The sequence below is a fragment of the Emydura macquarii genome, unplaced genomic scaffold (assembly GCF_026122565.2).
Source record: "Emydura macquarii macquarii isolate MOO-44397 ecotype Brisbane River unplaced genomic scaffold, CSIRO-AGI_Emac_v2 contig_2531, whole genome shotgun sequence".
Lineage (NCBI taxonomy): Eukaryota > Metazoa > Chordata > Testudines > Chelidae > Emydura > Emydura macquarii.
The window spans coordinates 7667121-7685877 of NW_027132668.1; the positions used below are offsets into that span (position 1 = coordinate 7667121).

At 43.3% G+C, this 18757-nt stretch overlaps 1 protein-coding gene across 1 annotated transcript in view; it reads right to left on the reverse strand.

The window, feature by feature from the left end:
• Nucleotides 1–18654, reverse strand: part of CUL4A (cullin 4A) — an 84075-nt gene extending 65421 nt beyond the window's left edge. Inside the window, exons 1-3 of the mRNA XM_067563659.1 lie at nucleotides 18056–18654; nucleotides 16348–16463; nucleotides 1375–1478 (exon numbers count right to left, since the gene is read on the reverse strand). Of these exons, the coding sequence (XP_067419760.1) occupies nucleotides 1375–1478; nucleotides 16348–16463; nucleotides 18056–18215 (380 nt within the window). The 5' untranslated portion in view covers nucleotides 18216–18654. The remainder of the gene's footprint in view (nucleotides 1–1374; nucleotides 1479–16347; nucleotides 16464–18055) is intronic.
• Nucleotides 18655–18757: the final 103 nt, after the last annotated feature.

Here is an 18757-nt window from a genome sequence, read left to right on the forward strand (position 1 = left end):
TTAATGAAAAATCGATGGCTGTGTCTTGTTAAGTTGGGGGCACCATCAGTACATCATTGAATGGGAAATACATTTACACACTTACCCAAGGTTCATTCCCCGCATCAGGGACTGGCTGGACTTGGTGGATTCTCAAACAGGTACTGGCTCATGGCATAGCTGGACTCCCTCAACCCCCGGTTGCATGTCTCTCTTCCTCCTCCTGACTATTCACAGCTGGGGTATGTAACTCAGGCTCCTCCTAGGTATCCACATTGGTGTGCAGGGTGATGGTAGTGTCTCCACCAGCTATAGCATGCAGCTCTTTGTAAAAATGGCAAGTCTGCTCGACACTGGATCAACTGTTGGCCTTCCTAATCTTCAAATATGCCTGCTGCAGTTTCTTCGCTTTCATACAGCACTGCTGCTGATCCTGATCATAACCCCTTCTCCTGCATCCTCCATGCAGTCTGCTCATAAATGTCCACATTTCTACAGCTGGTCCATAGCCATGCATGCATAGCCTCTTCTCCCCACACGAGAATGAAATCCTACACCTCTTCTCTATTCCAACCCAGAGTGCATCTGAAGCGTGTAGCTGGCATGGTCGACTGGACAGTTACACACAACAATGTAGAGCTACTAGGTGTGCTTGCCAAGCTAGATAATCAGGAGCAGGCATTTCAAAAATGTACAGGGCTTTAAAGAGCAGAAGGAGAGGACTTCTGGTCTTTGTGACCCCTAGGCAGTAGAGTTCACAACTGTGACCACAGTGGTCAGTATTAGGCATTGTGGGACACAGCTCCTGGAGGACTGTTAGGGCTGACATAGGTAACTCAGTGGCTACACTCGTGCTGCATTAACCTCAGAACATTGACCCAGGCTCAACACCGCTTGGGGAGGTGGTGCTACGATATCGCAGTAACGGGATGCTTACACTGGTGGAAAACAAATATAAGTGTAGACACATGCACATCAAGGTTAATGAAAAGCAGCTTACATCAACCTACCTTTGTAGTGTAGACAAGACCTAACTGGTATTTAGAGAGATTGGAAGGTAAAAATATCAAATACCCTACCTCGAAACCAGGACTGCTGTACAACATTCCCCCCTGCAACCACTCCCATCCCTATGTAATAGCTGTTACTTTAGGGGTAAACAAAGCTTTGCTGAGAGTCATGAACATTTTCCAGACCAGATATAAAATTACTCATTGCACCCTTACCATGACAATAAAAATGCTACTGATATTTTATTGGTCCACAGAAATTATTCAATGCAGATATTATAGAATATCTATACATTTAATTTATTAACTGTAGTTGTGTGACCTTAAAGAATAATAGTTTAAAAAGCAACATGGGACTGTATTTCTGTGCACAAGAAAAGGATATTCTCTGAACTGAAGGATTTGTGCTTTCACATGATCTTCACAGACTTGCCAGAGCTGTTTGTACAATGTAGGCGATAGTTTGTACGAACAGAGGTTTTCGACAGCCTAAAAAACAAAGAAAGTTACAAATGAACTAAACAAATAAAATTAAACAAATGATTTCCTGTTCAGAGTGTGTGTTCCAGCATAATTAACATAATGAAGAACACTAAAAGAAAAAACATCACAGATTAAAATAAGAATTTATGTCTAAACTGAAAAAAGAACTACTGCTAAAATGTGTTTTATAGTCAAATTGCAGGGTGAGGGGAAATCAATGTTTCATGGAATTTTTCATTGCTAAATCAGACTCCTTCCCTCACCATCAGATGTCGCGTAGGGCACAAACTCGATTCTGCCACCCATCTATCCTGAGCCACAATTTGTATGTCCTCAATGTTGGTGACTCATAATTTTTCCCCTCACTGAGGAGCGTTCAGAGGGATTCTGTCAATCTCGTTTGTGTTCCTCCAGCTGTCCAAAAGCATACTTGCCATGGCCGATGGTCTGTCTTCATTCTTAACACATCCCAGATATTTCCATCTCCTCTTCTGGATAACTTTAGAGACAAGGGGTTTTTCAACCTTGAAAAAAATCTCAGCATTCGTTATAAATTAATTCAATTTAATACCTAGTATTAGGTAATCCTGAGGCATTTATTATTAAAGGCATAAAACATCCGTGTGCACATTTTGTGGATTTCTGGCTTTCATATCCATATGTTAAGACAAAAAATAATTGGACTTGAAGATTCTTGTGGTCTTTATGTTTTAGATTCTGAGTGACCAAATATGGTTAAAGCTGGTGAATATATCTACCACATTGCCAGTGTGTGACATTACTTCCTTCTGGATATCACCACTGGCTTACCTGTTACTCTGAAGGTATGTATGTTGACTCACTTCTTTTATTTCTTTGCCTTCTAACATAGTGCTTGAGTTGGGAGCTGCTAGGGCTCTCATTAGATTTGTTTTTTCATAACTGAACAGTTTTTGAAATGGGGGACATTCCTTTGGTATTTATGTGCACATTGGTTGAGCTGCCACTTAGAAGAGCTCGTTTGACATCTGTGTCTATGGTGAACCATTCGCTCAAGCCTACATTTAAACTGTGCAAGCTGCACCTTGATAGAAAGCCTTAATGATGATCATTTTTATTGGCATACCACAATACTTCAAGTTATTCAAGAGTGAATTGTGATGGAGGCTGTCAAATACATTCTTGAAATCATGAAGTTTGAGTGGTTTAAGCCATTTGATGCTCTTTTCAACGATTATTCTGAAAGTGAAAATCTGATTGACAATATTCTGGGTAAAAAACCAGCCTGCTCCTCCCTTAGCTTCACTTCAAACACTTTCCTTGGTCTATTTAAGGCAATACTGCAGAAGACTTTGCCGATCATTGAAAGGAGTGTAACCAGTTGCTGCAATTGCGTAGGTCACCTTTCCTCGGTAATTTGACTATAATGCCATTTCCCATTGTTCTGGAGGCTTTTCTTGGTCCCATACTTTGAGGACAAATTTGGTGATTTTTATCAGAGGACTCATCTCAAGCTTTCAACATTTCCCTGGTGACTTGGTCTTCACCCCCAGCTTTCCCAAGCTTTAGCTTTTTTAATACTTGTTTGCATTGTTGTTGTAGCAGTGTTAGTCCTAGAATATCAGAAAAATAAAGTGAGTGAGGTAATATCTTTTACTGGACCAACTTCTGTTGGTGAAAAAGAAACTCTGTATGCTTGTCTCTTTTATCAACAGAAATTGGTCTAATAAAAGATATTGCCTCACCCATCTTGCCTCGCTTTCTTTATTGTGTCTTTCACATTGAAATGTGAGATGTTACAATATCTAGTTCTGGGTGTTTAATTTCTTTGTCAGTTTTTTGTGCTCTTGATCTGTTTAGCACCTCTTGAAAATTATCTGCCACTTGTTTTTGTTCTTTTTCTGTTATTTTTTTCCTTGTTTATCTTTGACAAGTTCTCCTGCTAGTGTAAATTTGCCAGTTAGAATCTTGTTGAGCCAATAAGAAAGTGTTTTATCACCACCTCTTTATATTATCCACTAGTAATATTATCCACATACTTCCTCTTATCTTCCTCACACTGCTTTTCGCGGCTCTGTCCTCTTTCTTTTTTTTAAAATAGATTTTTTTTGCTGCTCCTTTTTCAGGAGGTGTTTATGTTTGCTTTGACTTATTTCCTTTCTTTCACACAGTTCCACATAACCTTACTTATCCAGATTTTAGGTTATTTTGTCTGAAAATCAGCTGCAGTTGTTCAGGTTATATTGTATTACAGCAGAGACCTTGACAGATCGATGTTGACTTCTTATGGTTTATCTAACTCCTGTAGCATCTGAAATCTGTTCTTCAGTTCAATTTGAAATTGCTGCTGCAATATCTTGTCTATTAGCCTTTTACTGTCAATGTTCTTAATGCCGTGGGCCTTTTGTTTTTCTTGAGTGGATCTTTGGTCTTGCCACAAAGCACTTAAACTCGCCCAGTTTTTTGTCATCTGTCATTTTCATGAAGATTTGGTAGCATAAATTTACCCTTTAATTAGGAACACATACTGTATACCTGGAGGCTTCAGAAAATACTTTTGAGCCTCTCCCCCCTACAACATAACCAAAATATGTAATAAAACTCAATGCAAGATAAATAGAAAATAGTGGTGGAAGCTTGAAATGATGTGGGGTTCTTTAACAAGTATACAGTGTTTCATTCACCTTAGTTTCAAAATATATGATAGCAGTTTAATTACACAGGGAGACAACACTATGTTTCTGTGAGATAGAAGGAAATTTGGATCTAATATAAAATTCATGTAATGAAGTAGTTGAGAGGTAGTCTTCCAATAACCAGAATGTAAGTGATGTTTACTTTACACTTAGTTTAATTTTCACCTACATGTAGGGGGAACATACCCATGTCAAATTAGTTTTGTATGCAGTGATGTTGTAGCCATGTTGGTCCCAGGATATTAGTGAGACAAGGTGGGTGAGGTAATATCTTTTATTGGACCAACTTCTGTTGGTGAGAGAGACAAGCTTTCAAGCTCTGTGTAAGTTTGAAAGCTTGTTTCTCTCACCAGCTGAATTTGGTCCAATAAAAGACGTTACCTCACCCACCTTTCTCTCTTTAAATTAGTTTTGCCAATTTTAAGTAAAATCTGTAGTAAGTTTTACCGAGGAACTTTAGATTTTTTAAATCATTTTTTCAGAATTATAGGTGCATACCAAAGGAAAAAAATTTAAGAGAATAATTTAGAACTCTTTCGTACTGTAATAATGAACAGTAGAAAGAGATCATGCTAGATAAGCCAGTTTCATTATCTTAGGAAATACCCAACAGGAACCTGGAGCAAAATGGCGGGGGAGAAGAGGTAAGTAGTAGAGAGGGGAACACAAGGGTGGGAAAGGGAAGAAAGTAGTGAGAGTGAACAGAGGAAAAAGAGGGAAGATGAGGAATGGAGAGTTTAATGAGGAGTGAAAAATTAAGTAGAAACTAATAGAATTAAAACAAAGATACCAAAAGGGAAAATATAGTGGGGGTAAGGAAAAGGAATAAATTAAGGTTAGAAAATTGAGAATAAGATGAGAAAAATCTGTAAAAGGTTATAGATGACAGCGTGGATTACAGAGGAAAAAATAAGTTTAAAAGATTTCCTACAATAATACAAAAAAAGTCAAAATGTGTGAAGTGAAAGAAAGGAAACGGGAAAATTAAACCAAAAAAAAAAAAATAAGAATGACAGTAAGCATTAAAATATGATTTAAATGGAAAACACATTAGTGCTAAGATCACAGTATTTCAGCTACACATGCATGGTAGCTGAAATCAATACAAATGAGATATGGAGATCAAGCATCTGTTTTTATATATTTAACTGATAAGTGTTGAAAACTAAAGGACAGGGTAGGAAGGATATGGAGGAGAATAAGGCTGGGATATATGAAGAGCAGCAACACTGATTGCTGGGCAGCAATGGGGCAACAACTTTACTTCCACACACAGTCCTGAAAAAATGCAAATTTTACAAATTTCTAATTGGACCAACAGCACAAAGAAAGTGATCTTTCTCCATTCTTTAATAAGATTAAAACCTCAATGTACATAGACACATAAAGCACCATTGTTATTTAAGCACTGTGATATAATAATTATGCATTATCTTTAAATAAAGAACTAGCGTATCCAAATGTGTATGCCTTCTAAGTCTAGATCACTCTCCAAGTTTAAGATTTCATCTTACAGATACTGCAGACTATGTAAACCAGTGATACTCAGACTGAGGCTCACGAGCCACGTGTCTCCTATGGCTTTTGCAGCACATATTAAAAAAACCTCTGTAAATTTAATTATTAATCAATCAAAGTTATTAACCAGTCAGGATGCATTTACTATGTTATTAACCAATTAAGTTATCAACTTGCATTAAGTTACTAACTTATTTATTGTGAGAACAATATATACAGTATATGAACCAATGAATTCACACTACTGTGGCTCGTTTGCATAATGTTGATCGCTAATTTGGTTCCTGAATCACTGAGGTCTGAGTATTACTGATGTAAACCCTCTATAACAAATGAAGGGAAGATAGTACCAGTATATTTACTGTATCAGCATAATGCTATTTTAAGATTTCATATGCCTATAACCATCATGTGAGGCTTTCTTAAAGCCATGAGAGAGAGAGAGAGGTTTTAATCCCGTAACACAGATCGTTCAATACAGGGACCTCATCCTACAAACCTTTAATCACACAATTAAGGGTTCACAGGTGTGGGCAAAGAAGGAAAGACTGGAGTGTAGTGTCCCTCAGGGCATGTCTACATTACAAAGTTAAGATGACAATTTAAATCAACATCCAGCCACCGCACTAATTAAGTTAGTCGGGTGCATCCACACCAGGCTCATTGTGTCGGTGGGATGCGTCTACACTAGCTGCACTTGCATCGACGCAGAGAGCAGTGCACTGTTGATACCTATCCCATAGTACAACTAGACGCAGGGGGGGTTTGGGAAGAGCTTGCAATGCCTCATGGGACCAAAACACTGTCGCAGGAACAGGAACATGGCTTCGGCCTCCCATGATGTAGTTTCCTTGCTCCCTACCCTGATATCAACGGCAAACAACCCATACTTTTTTGCGCTTTTTTCCAAAAGCCTGGCTTAGCCAGGTATACGCCATAGCCCAAAAAGCATAGAGCCTGCTCAGCTGTGCACTCTTGTTGTGAGCATCACAAACACCTTGCACCTTATCCTGCAGTATTTTCAGAGCCAAGACAGGAGCCGCTGCGCAGAACACTGCAATGTCGTTCGAGCAGCCCTGCTGCAAACCACAGAATGAAACAATTCCCGGTTGCTGTTGGCAGTCGTGTAGCAGCTGAACACTGTGGAGTGCCGTTTCTGGTCCCAGCACAGACTGGTGGGATCACATCATTATGCAGCTATGAGATGATGAGCAGTGGCTGCAGAATTTTGAACGCGGAAGACCATTGTCCAGGAACTGTGTGCAGAGCTTTCTCCAGCCCTGAAGTGCAGCAACACTAAAGAAGACCTGCTCAGACAGCAGAGAAGCGCGTGGAAGCTTAACTTGCAATGCCAGACTGCTGCTTGTCAGTAGGGAATCAATTTGGAGTTGGTAAATCCACTGTGGAAGCTGATGTGATCCAAGTGTGCAGGGCCATTAATTAACTTCTGCTAAAAAGGGTAGTGACTCCAGGCAATGTGCAGGACATAGTGGATGGTTTTGCCGCAATGAGGTTCCCTAACTGCAGCGAGGCAATAGATGGCACACACATCCCTATCTTGGCACCAGAACAACTTGACAAAGAGTACATAACCAAAAGGGATACTTTTCAATGGTTTTGCAAGCGCTGGTCAATCACAGGGGGCATTTCACTGACATCAATGTGGGATGGTCAGGAAAGGTGCATGATGCCTGAATATTCAGGAACACAGATCTGTTCGAAAAGCTGCAATCAGGGATTTTCTTTCCAGATTGCAAAATAACCACTGATGATGTTGAAATGCCAATAGTGATCCTGGGAAACCCAGCCTACCCCTTGCTCCCATGGCTTATGAAGCTGTACACCAGCTACCTGGACAGCAATAAGGTGTGTTCAACAACAGGCTGAGCAAGGGCAGAATGGTGGTGGAATGTACCTATGGATGTTTAAAAGGTCGCTGGCACAGTTTGCTTACTAGGTTAGACTTCAGTGAAAGTAATATCCCAATTATTATCACTGCCTGCTGTGTGCTTCATAATACCTGTGAGGCAAAGGGAGAGAAGTTTCCACAGGGTTGGGGCATGAAGGCAGATATGCTGGCAGCTAATTTTGAGCAATCAGATACTAGGATGATAAGAAGAGCCCAGCAAGGAGCTCTGCAACTCCGGGAGGCTTTGAAAACCCATTTCAGTAATGAAGCATAGTAATGTGCACCACTTATCTGTATTGTCCCTTCCCATACCACCCCCTCGGGTGCATCAGTTACCCCGCCCCCTCCAAACCCTCATGTTTGGAATAAATAAAGAATATTTCATTCTCAAAATGTTAAATTTTATTGCACAAACAAAGAAACTGAAAGACCAGGAAAATCATTTAACCTTGGGCAAATTATATGATAACACTGGGAGGGGAGAAACCAAGTCAGCTTGTCTATGAAAGCACAGAAGTCTTGTCCATCAAAGGTCTTCCAATGGCCACCTTTTGTTCTTAGTACCACTTAACACCATGGGAACGAAGGGATACTGCATCTTCAACTCCCCCTTCCCCCACCTCCTGGAACATTTGGGGGAGGGGGCTGAAGAAAGAGTCTAGCCTCAAATTGCTTTTCTTGAAGCTCAACCAGACAACTCCACATGTCTGACTGATCCTTCAAAATCCACAGCATCTTATCCTTCATGGCATGCTCATGCTCCTGGGATGCTCTCCATGTCAGCCAATGAAATCCTCCAAGCTCTAAGCTCCATGTCAGCTGTCCCAGAGGTGTTCATTATCTCATTGAATATGTCATAATGTGCTCTCTTTTTCCTTCTTCTAATCTGCAAAAGCCTCTCTGCCGGTATGGAAGATGTGCTGAAGGCCAAGCTTTCCACTGTAAGGCATGCAAAGCACAAGGCACCATTGTCAGTGCCTAACCTGGGTCTAGTACAAAGTTGTGATTTAAAAATCACCCCCCTTATTACACTGAAGGGCAAGCAAGAACATAATCAGAATCCCTAGCTATTCAATGAACCGATTTGGTGTTCCAGCCATGGTGAGTATGGCCCAGCGGCATGGGCGATGGGCTTTGTGCTGCAACTTGTGGTCAACCTATGTCAGGACAGAGGGCAGTGCAGATGGGCAGGTGGACAATGCCCCCTCCCCTTAGAAACATGGATGGTGCTTGGAGACTGGGAACCAGCGTTAAGCCTCCCAAAGTGTGGTCTCCCAAAGTGTGGGATTGCAGCCACGCGAGAACACAGGAAACGTCCCCCTCCCCCTCCTTCCCTTAATGTTGCTGGTGGTAGTCACCCTAGACTAGCAGATTCTGAGGTCAATGCTGATACCTGCCATGTTAGGGAAACCGTGGTTGAGGGAGCCAAAAATTACCATGGGTGGGGGAATCACAAGCTCTACAGTTTGCAGTGCAAGCACTGGTAATGACAACTTCCGTTTCCCCTAGGTGACCCTATGTGATATCAGTTGCCTGAGGGGGTAACTGAGGTGGCAAGGGAGCAGATGCTGCAAGCATCTGGGGTACAGACCTGGTCCTTATGCTGTGTACCGCAATGATGCCAGCAGAATTAATATTGGAGTGGAGTCAGAAAGTATCCTACCGTGGTGGAAGAAATAGCAGAGTACCTCCATGAAAGTTTCCTGGAGATCTCCATGGAAGATTCCCAGGCCATCCCTGTGTACATAAACAGTCTTTTCCAGAGGGCACCCTCTGGGTAGCTGGAGCAGCCACTGGGAAGCAGATATCCACTGCCCCGCACTTTTTTTTCATATTGAACATAAATCATAAGAGCATGTAACCCCTATAATTTGACTGGAACTGCACACTCACCAAAGATGCCTTCCTGGTATCACACCCAGGCATGATGCTGTCCTACAACCCGCTGGACTGCTCCGGGATTAAAAATAGCTCCTGGGTCTCAGGAAGAATGGATCCCCCGCTCACCTGTCTCCCATTCTCCTCCTCTTCCTCGTCCAGAATGTGCTCCTCATTGTTGTCTGAGGTGGCCTAGGACTCCAACGCTTGGGAAGTAACAACGCTGCACTGGGGGCAGTGGTGGGGTTGCCACCAAGAATCGTATGAGGCTCACTGTAGAAGCAGCATGTTTGTGGTGCAGAACCCAAACAACTGTTCTCCTCCCTTGTCTTCTGGTACGCCTGCCAAAGTTCTTTGATTTTCATTGGGCTCTGCTGCACGTCACTGATGTAGCCTCTCTCCTCCATACCCCGCATGATCTTTTCGTAGATGTCTATGTTTCACCGGCTGAATCAGAGCTATATCTGCACAGACTCTTCCCCCCACAGACCAGTAAGATCCACCACCTCCTGTGTAATCCAGGCTGGCGCACATTTGGGGCATTGAGGTGCCATGATCAGCTTGGGCTGCCAAGCTCTCCAGGCTGATCAAACAGGAAATGGGAATTCAAAAGTTCCCAGGGCTTTAATAGGGGAGGGGCTGTTTCCTGTGTACCTGGCCACTGTGCAGCGGAATTGAAACAATATCCAGAGCAGCCACAGCAGAGCATCGTGGGACACCTCCTGAAGACCAATTCAGTTAACTTACACAGTACTGTGTCTACACTGCCTCTCTGTTGACCCATCAACATCGAATTAAGTGCTATACCTCTTGTGGTGGTAGAATAATTAAGTTGATGGAACTGGCGAGTTAGGTCAGCAGAAGGGATCTGGTAGCACACACATACACTACTGTTGACCTGAGTTTGTAGGGTAGACCAGACCTCGGAGGCAGAATTAGGGTTGAAATTCTGACAGAAATTCTGTAGGTGTGTTAATGAGTGGTATGAACCTTGCTGCAGAATTACACACTTAGCTGAACGTTACTATAGTCTTTAATGATGTCTGTAACGGTAAGTTTTGTTTGGAGCACTATCTTCTCAACCTTAATTGTTAGCTAGTTAGATAAATTGTTTGGGAACTCAGCAAAACTACCCTTAGAATTTCACTCAGATAAATTGGTAGCCAGTGCAATATGTGAAGCACAAGTGCATTATGCTCCACAAAAGAAGCACTCCAACTTGGCAGCCTTATTCTGAAGAGGCTTGTTTAGACACAAGTAGAGTGCTCTGCAATGACCCTATCTGGAAGTGACATTGAGATGGATAACCAAGGGGAGGCTCATATTCAACAAGAATGATCACAATCTCCTTGCCCAGCATGGATTCAAGGAAAAATATGTTTGGCCACTGCTGATACCTGGACATTCGGAATCAACCAAGGTGCTGCTTAGTTATCCTCCAGAAATGATAAAGCAAAGATATATAATTGGCTGTCACTTGCACAATAAAGATACTGCAGTCCATGCTGCCTCACATATATATTGAGCAGGATGACAGACTAGAACCCTGAGATTCACCAGGAGACATGAACTATATGTTGGGTCCTCCGAGAAAAAAAAAAGAGAAGAGAATGGGGGCACTCAAGAGCAACCCCACCTACCAGCAGTTTCTCATGGTCAACAGCACTAAATGTTGACAATATATTTAAAAGAATCAGCATGGACACTATGGGCTAGAGTCACAAAAGAACATAGATATAGTGATGTCTAACTTGTAGGCACCTAGAAAAATCACTGGGATTCAAAAGCCTGGGTTAAGTGCCTAGACTTCCTGTACAATAAATGGTGACAGACAGACATCTCGGAATGGGATTCACAGAAGCAAACAAGCTAGGTGGCTCCCCATATAAAATAGCCAGTGGGAGATGCAAAGGAGAGGGGTGTGTCCTAAATCCTCCCGCTCTCAGGGACTTTAGGGCCTAATTCTAGGTAGCAGAGATGCTCCTCCCTCCATTTGGGATTCTCAGCAGCAAACTCTCTCTTGGAGTTAAGTTCCAAATTAAGGCTACTTTAATTCTGAGTGTGTCCACACAAGGGTATAATGCAGTTTAACTAATCCATTTTGAATGAACTAAAGGTATGATTTAAGATTTACTTCCCAGAGTGTCCCCGTGTAGACAAGCCCAAAGACTGGTTTTACTAAGCCTAAAGTAAATGACTTGTTTCAGATGGAAAAGTTAGGGCTTGTCTACACTAGAAAATTAGGTCAACTCAGCTATGTCGCTCAGGGATGTGAAAATTCCACATGGAAGAATTCTTCAGTCACCCTCGGGAAGGTGGATGACCTGTGCTGAAAGGAGAACCCCTCCCGTTGGCACAGGTACTGTCTGCACTGAAGTGCTATTGTGGTGACACTGTAGCATTTCAGGTATAGACAAGTCCTGAGTCTTTTTAAATGAAAACTCAGGAGCAGCTGCATCATATGATTTCACAGCTCTACAATATCTGTAAGCAGCCTTTATCCATAAAATGAATGCAAGAGTGTGATAGAATTTACATTTGTGTCCACATCCTGCAAACTATTGTAATCTGTATACGAAGTACACCTTGTGAAATATCATTTAAAAACTCAATTTGCTGATCAATAATATCATGGCAAAATGCACATAGCAACATTATATGCAAAGTTATAAACAAGCTGAGATTGTGACTAAAAGTATGTTTTCCAGGGAAGTCTGAGAATGACCAATCCAGTTTCTCAGAGACAAAGGGCAAACTGACGCTTCAGACAGGTGTAAACAAGGCTGATGGACTATTACCTACTAAGTGGCCATTCTTTGGCGGGAAAGGGGGCAGGAGCAAAAAAAAAAAACAAAAATCTACATGTTAGCAATGAAACAATATAGAGTTCTCTTCCATACAGATTGCCTGTCACTCTGCTCCCATCTGGAAATGCTTCTTAAAGGGGGGACAGGACTATAAAAAGAAGGGGCAGACACTCCAAGGCATCCCTCTTTCTCTCTGCCCATCAACTCACTGCAACAGAAGGGACAACGAAGGAAACATCCATTTAAGTGGAGGAGGGGTCTTGACCTAAAATGTTTGGTCAGTAAGACTACTGAAAGCATGTGGTGAGAAAACCTTGCTTTGAATTTATCATAGTTTGTTAAGCTAGGCACCAATTGTGTTTTATCTTTATTTTTCTTGTAACTATTTCTGACTTTTATGTCTCATTACCTGTATTCACTTAAAATGTCTCTCTGTAGTTAATATTTGTTTTATTGTTTTATCTAATACAATGTGTTTGAAATGAAGTGTTTGGGAAACTTCATTTGGAGTGGCAACTTATGTGCATATTATTTCTATAAATGCAATATGGCCGTTATATAATTTGTATTGTCCAGGAGAGGGCTGGATAGTACCGGGGGAAAGTCTAGGATTTGAGGGATGTTGGGGGTCACCATGCAATATAACCAAGGCTGTTGAGAGCCAAGGTGTGGCTGGCTGGTTGCAGAACACACACACAGACATAGCTGGGAGTGACTTACATGCTGGAGGCTGATTGTGAGTAGTCCAGACTGGAGGCTACAGTAGCAAAGCAGTGTAAAGGGCACCCCAAGTAAGAGGACAGGAGTGACACACTACTCATTAGTCTAGACTGTACCCTGGGTATGTCACAAAGGGAAAACAGAATACAATTAATCCACTTGAGACAGAAGATATATCAGCATCAGTGGAAGTAGCAGTGCATTTCTTCTTTAGTGCATTATATATAAAAACTAAGCTATGCTTATCAAATGCTTTGTAACTCCTTCACCCTAGGACTGATGATTTTCTATTATAAATAATAGTGCTTGTCTACACTGCCACACAGTTTGGACTTTGTTAATGCGAACTAGGAGCCTTTTAGATTGCGCCCACAGCATCCACACCGGGGATTTACAGCACAGCACTTTGGTGAGCACTGCTATTCAAACCTGCATAGACAAATTGCTGGACAGCATAGACGTAGTCACAGATATGGAGGGCTGAAAGAGACCAGAGAGGTCATCCAGTCCATTTCCCCAGCACTGATGCAGGATCTCCAATTATGGGTTTTTAAGACCAGGTTAGACAAACACCTGTCATGGATGGTCTGGGTATACTTGATCCTGACTCAGCGTTTAGGGGGGAGGGAGGGAAAGGAGCGGAGAAAATGGACTAGATGACCTTCGAACCCTATAGGTCTATGATTCTATATTAGGCAATCACCAGCCCTAGGGTGAAGGAATTTCAAAGCACTTGAAAAGCACTGCTCTGTTTATTTTTACCTTCAGAATGCTCAGATAAATAAAGAGTGAGACTTTGGGATATGGCACAACTATTATTTCTACAAATCACTACTTTTTTCAAAAATTTCCAAGCTAAATATTTTAGCAAACACTGTAGGCTTACATGCATCCCACCTCATAGAAATCAGATAGGAGGTATATATATTTCATGCATCTGACAAAGTGGGTTGCAGCCCACGAAAGCTTATGCCTGCAGAAATTTGTTAGTCTTTAAAGTACTACAGGACTCTCGTTGTTTTTGCTATATACAGACTAACAGGGCTACCCCCTTTGGAACTTTTCACTGTAGGCTTAGACATCATTACTGCAAATTTTTGCCAAGTATGAAAACTCAATGACTGATTTAAATTAGACTTCACTCAGCCATAATTATTTGCAGTAATCAATAACAAACCTGGGAATGACGGATGATTATAGCTTTTAGCTGTGTGGCAGATCAAACTACTTAACACATTATGCTTCTGAAGGCCTGCTGACCTCCTTTTCATAATGATGGGTAAAGACCACAAAGATCAGACCTAGACACACAAGTTCTTCCCTGTTCATGATTTCATATCCAACATCAGGCAGTTAAAATGATCTGTAACCACGATGTTTCTAATTGAGGCTGAATTATCCTCTCTCCTTCCCCAGGTGAACAAACAAGTGTGCACAGAAACACACAGTGGAACCTTGCTAATTAGCACTTATGACTGGAAAATCCATTATGAATTAATGAATTGCTATTATGAATTAAGTTTTCCAAATTAGTGTGCAAACAGATGAAACTGCAATTTCCCTGCTTTTTTTTTTTTTTTTTTTATGGTGTATACAAAAATACATTCCTTCCAGCCCACCAAAATTCTTGTCAAGGCCTTGATGATTTCATGCCCATGCTATTATAATCTCCTCTCAATATTTGAAAACAAATCAAACAAAATTACAAAAACCTGGACTTTTTCAAATAAAAATGAAAAAAAAGTTATTTTTTCAGCTTCTGAGCTTAAAATCCTTAAATATGGATCAATATTATTCAATTGGAATTTTGCTGTCATACAATGCCCAGTATGTAAATGATACACAGTCAAGTTGTCTATTTAAAAGAACAAGCTATATCTCTTTATTTTAAAAGTAGTACTTTTAGAACTATATGTTAAATGCCTCCCTCATGATCAGGGAGAAAAGAACAATCAAGCCTTTACCAATAATTATTGTTTTTAGGTCTTTGACATTCACACCCAATGCAGACTGCTAGCGCCCTAGCATCAGCTCTCGCAGATGACCCCAAACCTACCACAGAACTCTAATGAAACCTGTAGACAAATTCTGGTGATAGGTAATTTTTAGGCCCCAATACTGCAATGAGTTCCATGCATGCCCACATAGAAACTCACACATTTCACTTGCACACAGGAGTCAACCTGTGAGGTGCATCTTGCAGGATCAGGGCCTTGGTTTTTTCAATTCTGTCATTACTGAAATTAATAAATATTATTTTATGTGCCATAAAACACACAAGCTATAAAAAAAAGAATATGGAGGAAAACAAATGAAAGCTGGACCATATTTCAAAATAAAATGGAGAAGGAAGAAAGAAGGAAACAAGTCATAGATATGTCATTTACCCCTTCAGGCAATGTTCTTTCACTATTTTAAAAGAAGTTTTAAAGTCTATGGCTGTCATGTGAATATAATATTCAAAATGTGAACCAGATGTGAACTGATACTTTGTTGCCTGCCCAGGTCTGAACCAGGGATGTTGACTGTTAAGTTTAATTGTGATAATGGATTCTGTAATATTAACTATTTCACTGCAGTCCAAAGCATGCAAGGAAGAGAACCAATTACTAAGTAAAGATATGATTCAGTCACGAATTCTATGACTTTCTGGAACTTCCGCGATTTCTGGGGCAGGGTTGGAGTAGCTGTCAGTCCCAAGGCTGCTGCAAAACAGCTGACAGGCAGCCAGCCTGCCAGAGCAGCAACCCAGGTTGGGTCAGCCTCCCTGGGGTTGGAGCAACAGGGGTCATTCCCTACTGCAGGAGCAGGCAGCTCTATTTTACCCCCAAGCCCAGGGTATTTTTAGTAAAAGTCAAAGATAGGTTGCAGGTGTCCATGAATTTTTGTTTATTGCTCATGAGCTGTCCCTGACTTTTTCTAAAAATATCTATGACAGAATCCTAACCTTAACTTTGAGTATCTGCATAATCTACTGATAGTAACATCTCATTTCAGCATCCAAAATGGGCAGAATTTGGGACAGTACCACCACTTATTTCCCTCCTTTTCCCCCATTTGACCCCTGCCAAAATGCTTCACTAATGCATCACTAATATCACTAGCTGGTTAGATGGACCCCAATCCTGCTTGGTCTCCATGGACCACCAGAAAGTTCAAAGGACAACATTTGGAGTGCCACTGATCTAGAAAATGGAAAACACACACTAGAACAGAATACTGCCCTAATCAGAAACCTCAGGATATACATTGCACACAAATATCCCATTTACATTTAAACATTTATGGCAATGAAAATTCTAAAGCCATCAGTATCATGCTCTACCACTTACCTAGTTTAAAAGGACACAAAAAACCTGGTCTCTTACCTGGTAGAGCTCTTCAAGGTTGTATTTAATTGAGGTGCTACTTTGTATAGCTCTCACTGCTTCATCAAGCTTCTGCCATGTGTCCTGAGCATAATTATCAGGCAATTTAGGTCTTTCTGTAAAACCAGATACAAGTAAATGGAAAACTGAACCCCCAATATGAGACTACTTACAGCTACATCTTTTTAAATCCATTTGGAATAATTTAACAAAGTGACAGACTCATTGCACTTCACACTTTCAGCTTGAAATAATTTTTTAAAGGAATATTCATAATACCATATAATATGGCAAAAGCCACTAAGTGTCATTTTTTTCTCTGAACAGTGGCATACAAAGAGCCTGTTCCTGCAAGTCAATTCAGATGGGCTACCCCTCTTCACATGCATAGACCCCACTAAAATGTATCTGCCCAGATAGAGCAGCTTGCATGATCCTGGACAGTTTGTTAGTACTCTTGGACATGTTTATCTCAGAATGCACTCAAGAATGCAATTTAAGGGTTTTTATTTAATAAAGCTTAATTAAACATTCCAAACCCTAGCAAAACAATGTAGCCTACCTTAACATCTTTGACACTACTCTAATTAGTTACAACACTATCTATTCTTTAAAGTGTAACTGACCACAAAACCATTGCTATACATTATCTCTACCTACGCTGTATGTAACAGAAATGTATACACATTAAACATATATTTGATTACAGAACATATCTTAACTGAAACATCAGAAAGACTACAACACAAACTGTGGTCTACACAGAAACTGCATCACTTAGTTGAGATGAATACAAGGAGGAATACAAGGACAGACACTGGACTGGGTGGACAAGAGAGTTGGTTTCTGTGGCCAGCTAGGCCACTTATGTGACCACCAGCAAATCACTTCACTTTTGTATGCCTCATCTCCCCCATGTGTGAAACAGTGGTAGTACTGTAGTATGAAGAGCTGCCTTTGAGAGCTACAGATGAAAAGCACTACAGCCCCTGTGCTCAGAACTTCATATTTGTAAGCAAGCTGAACGAACTTCCTTGGGGCTACAGGATCAGGCCCTTGTTTGCCAAAGAAGTGCCACAACGAGCAGGCCGGCTGAGTAAGGCCCTTGGAGCTGTTGAGTGAGGCATGCAGGAGAGGAAGCAAATTTGCTGAGTTAAGGCCTTTTCAATCACCTTCCAGAGCAAGCTCAGCCCTTCCTCATCAAGAGCTAGGTGCTGGAACTGGAGCAGCTCCAACACCCCATGACCTGAGGAGCAGCGCTAGCGCCGGGGTGGGAGCGGCTCTCTATGGGGTGCAGCCCCCTCAGGCAGAGGACAGGGGCGCTTGGAGCTCCGGCGGGCAGTGGGGCCGGAGGCTCCCCGGCTCCCCAACAAGCCAGAGCGGGGCGGGCGCCTGTGCAGGCCCGGGGCGCGGTGTGTCCCAGTCCCCCTGCCCTGTCACTGCTCGCAGCCGCCCGCAATCAGCCCCAGGCGGGGCGGCCCCTCCCAGCCGGGCCCGGCCTCCCTTTCCGGGGAAGGGGCGGGGGCAGCGGGGCCAGGACCCAGGAGTAAACTAAGGTCAGGAAAGGCCCGCGGGGGGCCATTGGCTGTGACGATGGGCGCCGGGCCGAGACCGGGGACGCTCCGAGCCGCCGCCCGCTGGGGACTCGCCCACCCCCGGGGCACGACTCCCACCCCCGGCGCCACGGTGCGCCCCGGCCCTCGCCCACCTCTGAAGTTCTTGATCACGAGTTTTTTGGAGGAGGCGGCGGCGGCTCCCCCGGCCCGGGCTGCCGCGGCCGCCGCCGCCAGCGAGGCGGGCTTGGTGAGCCCGTTGGTTTGTCCCACCAGGGCCGACAGGTGCGGCTTCTTCTGCGGCTCGCCGGCCATGGCCGCCCGCGGCTCCCCCGCCTGGACTGTCCGGCGGGCGGAGAGTCACCGCCGCCAGCCCGGCCTCCCCCCGCGGCGCCCCGGCGCCGGGGGCCCCATCAACCCCGCCCCGCGGCGGGGGGGGGGACACAGGCCGTCACCCGGCCCGGCTGCACCCGGCTCCGCTCCGCCGTGTAGGCAGGGGGCAGCCCCGCTCACAAGATGGCTGCTCCCGAGTCCGCTCGGCTCCGCGCGGGTCTGGGGCTGTGCGGGGCGCCCAAGGCGGGCGGGGGTTTGAAACGCAGCCGACGCGCCCTGCCAGGCGGCAGCGGCGCCCTGCCGGACTCGGGCCTCTCTGCTTGGGGTGGGGAGAGACGAGCGCGGCTCCGCTCCCCGGGCCCGGGCCAGCGGGGGCAACTATGAGGCGCCGCTCGGCTCCCCCCAGAGGCCGAGCAAGAAAGTGAACAGCGAAGGGGCCTCATTTCTCCCGGGTCGGGGGGGCAAGGTGAGCAGAGGAAGATCCCGCATGACCTATAGCGTCTGCCTCTGGCCCTTCCTTTTCC